Source organism: Diceros bicornis, chromosome 4 (genome assembly GCF_020826845.1).
Source record: "Diceros bicornis minor isolate mBicDic1 chromosome 4, mDicBic1.mat.cur, whole genome shotgun sequence".
Classification (NCBI taxonomy): domain Eukaryota; kingdom Metazoa; phylum Chordata; class Mammalia; order Perissodactyla; family Rhinocerotidae; genus Diceros; species Diceros bicornis.
This window is the reverse complement of record NC_080743.1, coordinates 64,852,258-64,865,220: the sequence shown is the minus strand read 5'-3', so window position 1 is coordinate 64,865,220 and position 12,963 is coordinate 64,852,258. Positions and strand designations below refer to the sequence as shown.

The 12,963-nt window shown below is 45.7% G+C and overlaps 1 protein-coding gene across 1 annotated transcript in view; it reads right to left on the bottom strand.

Annotated features, from left to right (window-relative positions):
* Nucleotides 1-12,963, bottom strand: part of LOC131404647 (sodium/potassium-transporting ATPase subunit alpha-4) — a 29,402-nt gene that overhangs the window by 2,247 nt on the left and 14,192 nt on the right. Inside the window, exons 11-20 of the mRNA XM_058539566.1 lie at nucleotides 11,912-12,101; nucleotides 11,594-11,766; nucleotides 7,620-7,756; nucleotides 7,061-7,211; nucleotides 6,566-6,734; nucleotides 5,095-5,249; nucleotides 4,814-4,937; nucleotides 3,365-3,510; nucleotides 720-850; nucleotides 507-608 (exon numbers count right to left, since the gene is read on the bottom strand). Of these exons, the coding sequence (XP_058395549.1) occupies nucleotides 507-608; nucleotides 720-850; nucleotides 3,365-3,510; nucleotides 4,814-4,937; nucleotides 5,095-5,249; nucleotides 6,566-6,734; nucleotides 7,061-7,211; nucleotides 7,620-7,756; nucleotides 11,594-11,766; nucleotides 11,912-12,101 (1,478 nt within the window). The remainder of the gene's footprint in view (nucleotides 1-506; nucleotides 609-719; nucleotides 851-3,364; nucleotides 3,511-4,813; nucleotides 4,938-5,094; nucleotides 5,250-6,565; nucleotides 6,735-7,060; nucleotides 7,212-7,619; nucleotides 7,757-11,593; nucleotides 11,767-11,911; nucleotides 12,102-12,963) is intronic.

Below are 12,963 nucleotides of genomic sequence, written 5' to 3'. Positions count from 1 at the left end.
CATAAGCATATACTAAAGTAAAAAACAAAAACAAACAAAAAACAAACGTGGGACTTGAACAAAACAAAGTACCAGACAATAAGAATTTCAGTATGCCCACTTACATATATGCACATTAAAACATTCATGTAAGTACAACAGAATTAGCCATGCATACATCAGGCTATTTTTATGAGTACTTCAGTTCTGAGCAATATGTATCCTTGGACAGCTACCCCACACATCACCATAAAGAAGATGCCACTCTGTTAAGCACTGGTAAGTGGGCTAAATTTGCACATCTAGTGGGTTGTGATCACTTGGCACAGCCCCTAATCCTTCCCTAAATAAGATGCGTTTGTCTGAGCACAGATGAGTCTCCTTACACCACTGAGTGCAGCCCCATTTATCCAGGTAGCCCCCTCCCTGCCCTTGGCTAGTAACTTTCCTGTTCAAACACAGATTTCCTCTCACATGCTCTCCCTGTGCCCCGAGATTCCCCTGTTTGCATCCCCTCCCTTACTCACTTGAGTGGGTACATTCGCAGGGCCAGGTCCATGCCTGGAGTGTAGCACAGAAAAGCAGCCAGGAATGTCTCCTCCAGGATCCCAAATATGAGGATCTTGTTTCTGGGAAGAAGTGTTTCAGGGTGTGTTGGAAGACAGGGATGGAGAGGTAGGGGAAATGCAGGGCCCTGTGTGCAGGTGTGGGAGACTGTGGGGCTGTTGGGGGGCGCTCACTGCATGCCCTGCTGGAAGAGGGAGTTGCGCCGGGTCTTGCAGATGATGAGGTCAGCCCACTGCACAATCACGATGCTGACGAAGAAGCCTGTTTGGCACGTGAACTCCAATATCTTCCGCTGCTCAAACGTCTATGCGGAGGGCAGGCAGAGGAGAGACGTCAGTGTCAGAAGGGATTCAGATACACCTCAAAGGCTTCTTCCCCCTCCTGCCTTCCTGGACCCCACGGCTGACTTAGATCTTTAGATCCACAGCACTTTGCACACATCTCTGTCTTAGCACTTTTCATGTTGTGTTTTGAGTTGCTTATGTGTTTTCCTTACCCGACTCAGAGCTCCTCAGGAACAGGCACTTTGTCTTCTTTATCTTTGTGCCCCCTCCCATGCCTAGTTCAAGTGGTATGGCTCAATACGTACTTGCTAAATTAATAAGAAGGGTAGTGTGAGAGAAGAAGGTGGACTTAGAAAGCAGAGTCAGAGGAAATAGGTCAGAAAGGAAGATGCGGCAGAGCATCTGAATGCTGAGGGGAAAGGAATGCCTGAAGGGTGGTATCAGATGGGAGACATTTATTCTCCATTCGTTCATTCTTTCATTCACATTTTACACATAAGGAACTTAGAGTCTAGTGGGGAGGATAAATATGCCATGTCACACCATAGGTAGGTTATAAGACAGAGATCACAGGGCCAGCCCCGTGGCTTCGTGGTTAAGCGTGCGTGCTCTGCTACTGGCGGCCCAGGTTCGGATCCTGGGCATGCACCGACGCACCACTTCTCCGGCCATGCTGAGGCCGCATCCCACATACAGCAACTAGAAGGATGTGCAACTATGACATACAACTATCTACTGGGGCTTTGGGGAAAAAAAAAAGGAGGAGGATTGGCAATAGATGTTAGCTCAGAGCCGGTCTTCCTCAGCAAAAAGAGGAGGATTAGCATGGATGTTAGCTCAGGGCTGATCTTCCTCACACACAAAAAATAAAAAAATAATAGAGATCACAGAGAGCTATGAACACAGAAGAGGTGCATCTAAATCAGACTGGAGAAAAGCCCATGTTTCAAAAAATAAAACAGCATGTTTATAAATAACTTGTAGATTTGGTTGTTATCTGTCTCCCCTCCCACCCCCTCACCCTAACTAGAGTATAAGTTCCATGAGAGCAGTAACTTGGTCATTTTTGTTCACTACCGTATCCCCAGGGCCCAAACAGCACCTGGTACATAGAAGATGCTTGACAAATATTTGCTGAATGAATGAGTGGTGATCAATAGAATTATTGGTCAGAGATATTTAGAAAGTAAGGAGCTATCCTGGCTTCTAGCAGTATGTAGAGTACTTCCTGGGTGGGCGGCTCTATATTCAATTATCTCAAAATGACAGCAGTGGAAGAGGCATAGACCCTGCCTTTATGGAATTGCCTCAGGACAATTTTTCTCAACCCATTTTGCAATACTTCAAGATGTCTTTGATATAATTTGATGTTACTTCAAATTAATTTTAATTACCTTTAATTTATTATAAATAAATATATGTCAAGCTGCACCCTGGCAGCAGGGAGACGGTATCAAGATATAAAACCAACAAGGTCTTAAGTTGAGGATTGAGGAGATGTTGACGGGGCCCAGCATGAGGACTCTGGGCATCATAGCACCCTGGAGCAGTGTTGGTAGCTGGGAACATTGACATCTGACGGCCTCATGAGGCTCAGCTAGTGGAAGCCAAGTGTATATGAGGGGCATTTTCCCAACAACCCAGATTTTAACATATTTTTGAGAAACCTGCAATTAAATTGGTTTAGAGGCATCATGGTGAAGTAAGAAAGTGCTGAGCAGGAAGGTAGAATACTGAGTCCAGAATTCTAGTCCAGCTCTTCTAGGGATTCACTATGGGACTTTGAGCAAGCAATAAATCTTTCCAGACTCAGTTTCCTCATTTATAGAATGATGATAATACACTGTATGTCCTCTAGAGACTATGTGTCCTCTATGGTCCTATAATTCTAGCAAACATCTTCCACTGTCTTAGAAATTGGAACAGGAGTGTTTACAGATACAAAAACTATACGTAATAAAATTCTTGAACACATAGTGTCAGTTAGAAGGCTTCAGTTTGGGCCTCATTCATCTTGGGTTTTAGAGGAAAGACTACTACAGAGAGGTATCCTCTAGGTTTAAAAATTTTAGAGTGACGAAGAAGGGATATCCAAATAAAACAGGTTTTCAGATTTGGAGTCATATTATTTGAAGTCCCATGGAGGGAAAGAGCGTAACAGGAGAAAGAGGACCCAGCACTCATTTTTGGAGCAGTGATGGTTAGAACCTGGAAAAACAAAATTAGTCCCCAAAAGTTGATATGACAAAGAAGACTTCCAGGCCCACAGAAGCTGAAAGATCCAGGAAAGTAAGGACAGACAATAGACAGTAGGAATGAACAGAATGAAGTCATTGTAATCAAAGAGAATATCTGCTGATATGATTGGAGATTGAGGTCAAATGTTAGAATGCTCATACAGAACTGGAGATGAGGCATCAACTCTGTCTGGTGCCTCCATTCTCCCACTTTTCAAAAATTTGCTAAATGCACTCTTCCCTGTCACTTCTTCACTCTTATTGATCACTATCTACTACCCTACTCCTTTTACTCACCCACTGCTGTCCATAGCTGTCCTCCAGGTCATTGACGTACGGATTTTCCCAGTCATGGCGGATGCCCAGCAGATCAGTAGGCTTGAAACCATTTTCAGCCAGGATCACAAAGTAGGTGAAGAATCCAGCCAGAGCCTGGATCATCCCTGTGAGTGACAGAGTCACAGGACAGGGGAACCTGGTTCAGAGAGGGACCTCAAAAGGCAGACCATGGAAGGGGTGGTGGCTGGGACTTGCTTCTAGCTGGGCTGGTATTGTGTTCGAGCTGTAACGCTGAAGACTCTTGCCATCAATGATCTGATCCCATCATCTCTGTAGGACTTGCCTCTAAGCCCTGACATTTTTTCTAAACTCTAACCCAGAGTCACATTGGAATCATATAATCTTAAGATTGGAAAGGATCTTAGAGGGGATTTATTCCCTGTCCCCATTCAGTGGGTACTGGGATCCTCCCTCTCCATTTCCTATGACATTAGGACACTCAGCAAGTCCTCTCCTCTCCTCACATCTCTCCCATCTGCCCCTTGCCTCTCCCTTAGTCAAACTTCTATCCTCCATGCCTGGACCACAATAGCAGCTGATGTCAATGTTTGTCTACTAACTACAGAGCTGTGCACTGTGTAGGTACCTGTGGACACTGATCTTCATAACAGGTATGAACTACTATCTACACTTCATAAGTGGGAAAACTGAAGTACAAAAAAGATTCAGTCATCATCCAGGGTAATATAGGTAGTCAGTGGTGACATTGGGATTCGAACATAGATCTGGCTCCCAAATCTGTGCTTTTACTATGTATTTCCTCCTCTAGATATTGGGATGATCTCCCCTGTCCCCAATCTCTTCCCTGTCCGTCCCTCACCCCGCTCCCTGGAATATCCCATTGCACCTGGCAACTCAAGAACAAAGACCTCAAAGGCTCTCAAATGTCTTTCAAGGCTGGCCCCGGTATAAATGCTACCTGTGTCTATAGCCTTATTTTCCACTGTTCCTTTATCAGGAATAAGGGCTCCACCAGACTGGTTTATTCCCTCTTCAACAGCCAGGCCATATGAATTTCCTCTCCTCTTGTCCCCCATACCTGACCATAACATTTACTAGTCTAAACTGTATGTTCCAACACCAAGTGTAAGTCCTGTTTCCTCCATAAGGCCTCTCTGACTAGTTTCATGACTGGTGAGGCCCCTTGCTTTGTACTCCTGAAGCATGTCCTATCTATCCTCATTATTTGGCCCTTGGAAAGATGCTATCGTTTTATGTATGTTTGTTCCTTCTTGACTGGACTCTTAAGTAAAGCGCAGATCAGAGATTAATGGTTCCTTGTTGTCCCAGGGCCTAGCACAGTTTGTTAAGAAAATATCTCCCTGACTTCCAAACGGAGATGGCTCCAATGGCCAGGCAGGGACAGCCACTCCCCACTCCCTTCACCCCTCATTCCTCTGGCCGCACCAATCTGTCCATAGGCCATGCCGATGAGACGGTGGTTCACCAGTTTATCAGTCTTTGGATTCCGTGGAGCCCTCTTCATGATGTCACTTTCAACTGACTCATAAGCCAAGGAGATAGCAGGGACCTGGAGGATGGAGGGTGGGAGTGACAGGGGACACAAAGTTCAGAAGGAAACTCAGAAGTAACGCAAGCTCTGTCCCTCTCCCTGCACTCAGGATCTTTCCTGCTCCTCAATCCACCTCACAGGAGCTCCATGAGCCGGGTCCCAGTTTGGTTCTCACCATGTCAGTGCCCAGGTCAATGCAGAGGATGGTTATGGTGCCCAGAGGCAGGGGGATACCGAGGATGATGAAGAGCAGGAACGGAGTGATCTCGGGGATGTTGCTTGTCAGGGTGTACGCGATGGATTTCTTCAGGTTGTCAAAGATGAGGCGGCCTGGGGAGGATGGTCAACCTTCTGTGAGACAACTTCTGTGTCTCTCTCCTGGACAGAGAGACCACTATAAAGCAGTGTCACAGTCCATGAAAGGGTTTGCAGGTCCTAGACCTTGGCAGTCCCAGTTTTGTTTCTAAATTATGTGACTATTAATTAGACCCATGCTTTATTAGCATGCCATAGCTGTACTCTTTGTTCTTGGATTCAACATGGCTAATGTCATCTGATCGCTGAAAAACTAAGCAGAGTTGGGCCTGGTTAATACTTAGCGATGTCTGAAAACGTTGATATAAAAGCCATTAGAAGATTAAGGCTGACGTGGAAAGACCCTGGGCTTGGGTTCCAATCCATTTCTGCCATAACTAGCTTGTGATCTTGGGCGCCCCTCACCTCTCTAAGCTTCATTTCTCTTGCCTTGCAAGATGGCTTGAATCCTTCCCTGATGACCCTTTCAAAAATCGTAATCCCTCCCTGCACTCCTTGCTTTATTATTTTTCCATTGCATTTATCTTCTTTTAATATACTATACAATTTACTTTACTGTGTGCCACACTCCAGTAGAAATTAAGTTAAGAGGGCAGGGATTTGTATCTTTTTATCCCCCACTGTTATATCCCCAGCATCTAGAACAGTGCTTGGTACAAAGTTGGTGCTCAAAAAATTTATCAAATTGAATGGATACAAAATACTCAGCAAAGTGTCAGGATCATACTAGGTCTCAATAAAATGGTAGCTATTATTATTATGTGAATTATCGTAGGTTTTAATTAGATAGCTCCAGGCAGAAAGCAGGGAGCCTGGGATGCAGAATTCTGGGGTTCTCCTATTCACCAATGGGTATTGTCTTCAGAATTCTCTGGGAAAGAGGATGCTTAATTGGGCTCATGCAGTCAATTCATAGATCAGCCTCCAACTGATCTTCATATGTCAACATCACTCGGGCAACAGGTTCCTAGGGGACCCTCCTGAGATTGTGGAGTATGAAGTAGGCCGAGGGGTATGGCTACATCTTGGAACTTGCTGTAGACCCACTTGAATCTCCATGAGAGAAGAAAGAAAATACTATGCTATCCCAGAGTCCCAGTCTCCCTCACAAATCTGGACTTTCCTCCAGTTTCGTAAAAAAGGGCTCCTGATAGTGATGGTCTAAGTACCAGCTGAATCTAATTTGCAAAATTTTGTCTTACAATGATTTTTCCCAGTCTATACAGGATTAGGGAGGTTGGATGATGGGCAAAAGGAATGAGAGTAATGTATACCAACTCTCACCTGAGTCTGAGGGTCAAGTCCCAACCCTGGGCACCCTGCTTCCTCACCCTCCTCCACGCCTGTGACAATGGAAGCAAAGTTGTCATCCAGCAGGATCATGTCGGCTGCCTGCTTAGAGACGTCAGAACCAGTGATGCCCATGGCAATGCCTATGTCAGCTTTCTTCAGTGCCGGGGAGTCATTCACCCCATCACCAGTTGCCGCCACAATGGCCCCCTGGGTGAAGCACAGAGGGAGTGAAACAATTACTGTGTCAGATTCATGACCAGTTCCAAAGATCAGCTTGATCTCATCATCCCTGTTTCTTCATGTAATCATGCTTGATTTAGGTCTCTTGGCCCTTCCTTCTCCTACTCCTCCTGAGATACTAAAACTCTCAAGGAGCCCCCAAATTGATGTCCATCTCAGGAATTCAAGATGAGATGTTCTCTGCAGTCTGCTCTAGTCCAGCCCATGTTCCACATGTTCCTCTGCTTGGTTTGGGGCTGGGCTATGCCACATGATTTCTGCCCGATTCCCCAAGGCTCCTTTGTTTCCCTTACCCGCCTCTGACATCCCTCTACGATTATGAGCTTCTGCTGGGGGGAGGTCCGAGCAAACACAATCTCACTGTAGTTTTGGAGGATCTCATCAAGCTGCGCTGAGTTCATATCCTTTAGTTCTGAGCCATGCACCACAATGGCTTTGATATCCCTGGGGGAAAAGAACTTCAGAAGGCTAGTTCAGAGTGCTGAGAATTCACCAGGGGTCCTGGTGCCCTCTAATCAACCTTTACTATAACCTCCTTATTTCTCCTTTCAACCCAATCTCCTCACTTGTCCCCAGACATTCACTGTCCCCAGATTGACACATTGCATCCCCTCCCCGCTCTCCCAACAACTCCTCCCTTTTCTCTACCTCTTTCTTTGTCCCACTTCCTCTGAAAATCCACTGACACAGTCACTTGGTCATTTTCCTGTTATGTTTTACTTTGCAATAAGTAAACCCTGCACATCCCATTTACTGAAGGAGCCTCCAAGAACTTTCGTAAGTGGGATCTGGGTGGGGCAGGTTGAGGATGGAGGAAAAAAATGGCAGATCTGAGTTCTTTAGGGGTCTCACCTGGTATCAATCTGGCTGACAGGGACCCCGAGCCGGGCAGCAATGTCCTCTGCTGTCTTGGTGCCTTCTGAAATGATGCCCACACCCTTGGCAATGGCCTTGGCTGTAATGGGATGATCCCCTGTTACCATAATCACCTGAGTTGGGAGGGGAGGGAAGAGAAGCAGAATCATCTTTAGGGAGCTCCTGGATCCTTCACCATTCTCTCTAAGAACTAAAAGATCACTGCTTGCATTCCACAGGGTTTTAGTAGCTCATTCCCAAGAACCTGTGCTATAGATCAAAAATCTTGCTACTGTGGCTTCAACCCTCAGGAGTGGTTCAAGACCATCAGACCATAAAAAACAGGACAATTTGGGTTCTATGCTTCCCAGGAATAAATCAGGGATTTGGGTGTTTTACTATATTCAGAATTTCATTTAATTGCTCTAGAAGCTGTTCTGCTTCTTTAAGCTCAAAAACAGAAACACCTACACACAGAACAAGTGATAATAAAGGACTGTCTGGAATAATCCATCTGCCTAGCAAAATTTCATCTAGGTCCAGGTGCATTCCGATCCTCACTCTACCTCTCGTCTTCCCACTGCCTCCCCGCAGCCTCTGGTTTCCAGCTCCTTTTTGGATACCTGGCACCAGCCCTAGTCCTGTCCCATTCCTCCCCAAAGATCAGGTGCCTGTGCTCTGTGCTTTCCTAGCATTCTGTTCCTTCCGTATTTCAGCACTTGCCACTTCTCCATATGGTGATGGCTTGTCTCTCTTGTGATGGTCTGTCTCCCCAACCAGACTGAGAGCTCCCCGAGAATGTGGCCATGTCTCTGACTCCTTGTTAAGTTCCCTGCCCTTGCACAATGCCTAGCACATAGTAATCCATTAACAAACAATTATTGAATGAAGGAATGATGGCTTCCTGGGAACCACTGCCCGTGGTTTCTAGTGCCCTCTGAGCACACAATTTTTTAGGCTCTGACAGGAGGAAAACGGAAACTATGTGATGGTGACCTAACTATCCAACTGCTTGCGGAAGCAGAGGCCCTGGAAAGGTCAGTCTGTTTACTTTCAGAGCGTGGAAGTGAGCCTTGAAGGAGTTTTCCCGTGAGCCCTCCTCATTCCACACTGGCACCCCTGGCCTACTGGAAGAAGACAACCAAGCTGAGATTACCAGAGACTCAGGAAAGTCACACTATGAGCTGTTACCCACACCACTGATTTTGAGAATCCTGGCTTAGTTTCAGGGCACTGGATCCTCACCAAGCTTGGCCTGTAGGGCACAGGGTAACTGGTAAGGATCTGGGAAGGAATTGCATATAAGATTAGAAGATTCCATATGTGATTCAGACTGAGCCCTCAGTGATGCCTTTCACGCTTGCAGTGCCCTGATAGCTTCCCAGTGGCTCATCAAAGTGACCTGGGACCTGTAGCAGAGGTGTGGTATCATCCTGATACATTCCTGGTAGCTAGCCCTGTTTGACCATTAAAATGGACTGTTCTATAGTAGTTTCTGGCAGTACCACCTCCAGGACAAGCTGGAGAAATAAAAACACAAAGTGGATTGCCCCAAGAGTGAGTTCCTAGGACACCATTTCACAGAGCATTGGGATGCATACATATATAGAAGCGCAGTTCTAGAGAGAATGGCTCCCTTTGAGGTAAAGGGCATCTAGTAGTTTCTAGAATTCATCAAGTACTAAAGGAATTTCATTTCCAGCTTCTTGGTGCTGACTATACCTCTGATGTTCCCATGCAGCTTTGCAAGCTGCTCTCTTGTTCCCTTTTACCCTCTTTCCCCAGATCGGACCCATCTGAGAGAAACATTCCGGTGTTGGTGACATTACTGTAGGCTCTCACTGCTTGACTGCAGTACTCAGAGGAGGCCAGCTTCACAGCAAGGGCCAAGCATCTTCATACTACTGAGAGCCTCAGTTAGTGGCAAATATAATGGGATCGTTTTATTTTAGTTTTTTAAAATCACATTTCTTCCAAAGGCCTGAGCACATGGCTCTACCTGGGGAATCCCAGCCCCACAATCATTTCCTTCTAAAAACTTTGCTATCATGCAACCATTATCTGACCTCTTTCAGCAGCCTTGTAACACTCATCAGTTCTGCATCAACATCATTTTGGAGTTGACCCTGGAAGGGTCCACTCTATGGACAACACCCTGTATGTTCATTACATTTTGTCCTCCTTGAAGGATGGCATCATGTGTATGTCTTACGCTTCCCTATAGGGAAAAGGGGATGCTTCAAACTTTTTCACCAAGTCTGCCAAATTTCTGTCAGCTTAGAGTCCAGAAGAAGTAAGAAATTATAATGAGACCTGTAAACCTATAACCAGAACAAGGATGGGCCCAGAAAGCACTGAGACCTCCTGCTTCAGCTGCCAGCTGAGGCCAGCACCGAGAGTCCTCCTCAGACTACCACCTTGGGCTCACTCTGCCTCAGGCTGTGACGACATCCTGATCTGGTAAGCATCCTGGCTAAAATCACCCTCTTGTCTCCTGTTTGGGCCTCCCCACCTGTAGGCACAATTGTAACTCTCTTCTTGCTAAAGGGATCCATAAATTCCCAGATGAGAAATTTTAGACTACGTCCACAATGTTATTCCTCATTCTAAGAGCCCACCTCAAAGCTCAGAAAATTCACATGAACCCCTTCTCCACTTATCTCCCACAATATGGTGTGGTAGCTTATAGAACCATGGGGCAGTATCAAGATAACTTGGTTATCCTACACAGATGTGTTACAATAATGCTATCTCTGCAAAGAACTATACCACCCCAAACATCTTGTAGTAATTAAGGAATTCACTCAGAATAATTTACTACATCCATTCCTTGGTTCCCACTCTACTGACTAATCATTGAACTTAGCGAGGCCCAGGCTGCCCCCAGACAAACTGCCAACACTCAAAAGTCTAAGATAAAGCCAGCTCTAACAGATAGCATGTAGTTCTCCTTAAATACTCTAACAGATAGCATCTAGTCCTCCTTAAATACCTCCAATGCCCCGCCCCCTGCAACCTGCCCTCCTCCAAGTCCAAGATCCAGAATATCAGATATGAGCAGGGAAGGTGTCTATATCTAATCTATGAAGATGTATAAGAGTCTTAGAATTTGACCTGGGAAACGTGGGTTATGGAACATTTCAGAACTAGAGGAATTCTACTGCTGCTATCCCATGAAGTCCAAGGCCCACCATGACCAAAGAAGAATTTCCACCTCTGAGTTGGTTCTGCAGCTTTCTTTCACTCTTGGACCAATTCATTTGCTTTATAGCTTTTACTCCTGGACATATACCCGGGACATATAGTGCAGCTGCTCACTCCAGTCAGATCCATTGAGGGCCCTCAGCTCCCAATATTTCATTCTCACTACTGCCTGCTCCAGACCCCCGGCCCATTTGACCTAACCCTTTCTTCAACCCATCCCAGCAGCACATTTACATGACATCTCCTAGAACTTTGCTACTCGTAGTGTGGTCTGCAGACTAGAAGCAACAGCATCACTTGGGAGCTTGTCAGAAATGCAGAATCTCAGGGTGTCCTAGATGCACTGAATCAAGATCTGCATTCCAACAAAACCCCTAGGTGCTTCACATGCACGTTAGTTTGAGAAGCACTGTCCTAGGAAACTGGTTCTCAAACTTGTCTGCACATTGGAATCTCTAGGAAAGTTTTTAGAAATACAGATGCCTGGGTCCCACCCTGAGAGTTTCTAATTTAGTGGGTCTGGGGTTGTGGCCTAGGCATCAGATTTTTAAAGCTCCCCTGATGATTCTCATGTTCAATGCAAGACAGGATTCTAACTATAAAGGAAACTTACTATTAGGTTCTCTCTTGAGACTAAAAATCATAAGCTCAAGGAAACAGAAATCAATTCAATTAAACCAAGATTATAAGAACCTACTCTGTGCAAGGCTTTCTACTGTTGCTCCAATTTGTGACCGGTGGGGGGTTTCTGGGATGGTCAAATTTACCTTAATCCCTGCACTACGACACTTGCACACAGCCTCAGGTACGGCAGGTCGGGGAGGGTCAATCATGGATATAAGCCCCACAAAACAAAAGTTATCCATGGGAAAATTAACTTCATCTGTATTAAACTTGAATCCCTTCGAGAAAGTGTTAGGCAGATTCAAGAAGCAGAACCCTGGAGAGAAATAGAAGAAGGGACCAGTAGTCATTCAGCTATCTATGTCCCAATCCCGTTCACCTCAACACCCTAGAATTTTCACTCCACAAATGATAACCATTTTGAAGGCATTCTTCCAAAGGCTTCTCCCACAGCCCCTCACCTAGCACACGTTCCCCCAGACCTCCTAGTTCCAAGTAGGCTTCTTGGAAGGCTTCTTTCATTTCCTTGTCCATTGAGTACTCCTGCCCATTCAGAAGATAACTAGAACAAAATGCCAAGATCCTCTCAGGAGCCCCCTTCATCATCAGCACGTGGGGCTGGGAGCTGTCTTCCTGCAGGTGGATGGATATCTAGGAGAGGAGAGGAAGCACTGACGGAACAGGAGAGAGCAAGGATTAGGGACAAAAAAGCAAGGGAAAGATTTTTGAGGGTAAAACCAACAGGCAATATGTTTCATACCCTCCACTTCCTTTATCCCCTAACCCCAACACAGCCCCCCCACCCCCAGGCAAATCTGACCCATGGTCAAGCCCACCCCTCCTCCTTTCCAGGAAACCACAGCCTGGTATTTGCACTCCAATCTCTATCTTTTCAGCCAGACTGGAAGCTGAGGGCAGAGCCAGGCACTCTCTTTCCCTGCTTCCTCTGCCTGGATGGCTCCAGAGCTGCAGGAGTAGGGCTGGCAAAGACAGCTGAGTAGACAGGAAAGAAAACTTAGAGTCCAAAGTCATGTTCTAGGGCTGCCGGGAATGCTTTATATTTATGATCTCAGATCAGTCCATTTAACCTCTCAAAACCTTAGTTCCTTTGGTAAAATGTAGATGGTCTGCATTGCTTACCTCATTAGGTTTTTATGAGAGATAATAGTTGTAAAAGAAACTTTGAAAACTGTGAAGCACAATTCAAACACAGGTTAGTCATTCTAGTCCCTCCGCCACTCTTTCCTAAAAAGCAAGACAAGTCCCCTGAGGGGCCGGATAGTGCGGCTTGGAGGTTGGGGTCAGTTGAGGGAGGGAAGGTTTTATTTATGAAGTGAACCTGAGGAGACAACACACAAGGAGGAGAGAGAAATAAGATCAAAGTTGGTTTCACATTTTCCCTTGATCTCTGATCCGGGAAAAGGAACTATCTATGAGGTTCCTCTTATGATCGACAGGAAATTCCTGCTACGTAGTCAGCTGGGCAACAAAATCAGTACATTGAAAGGAAATG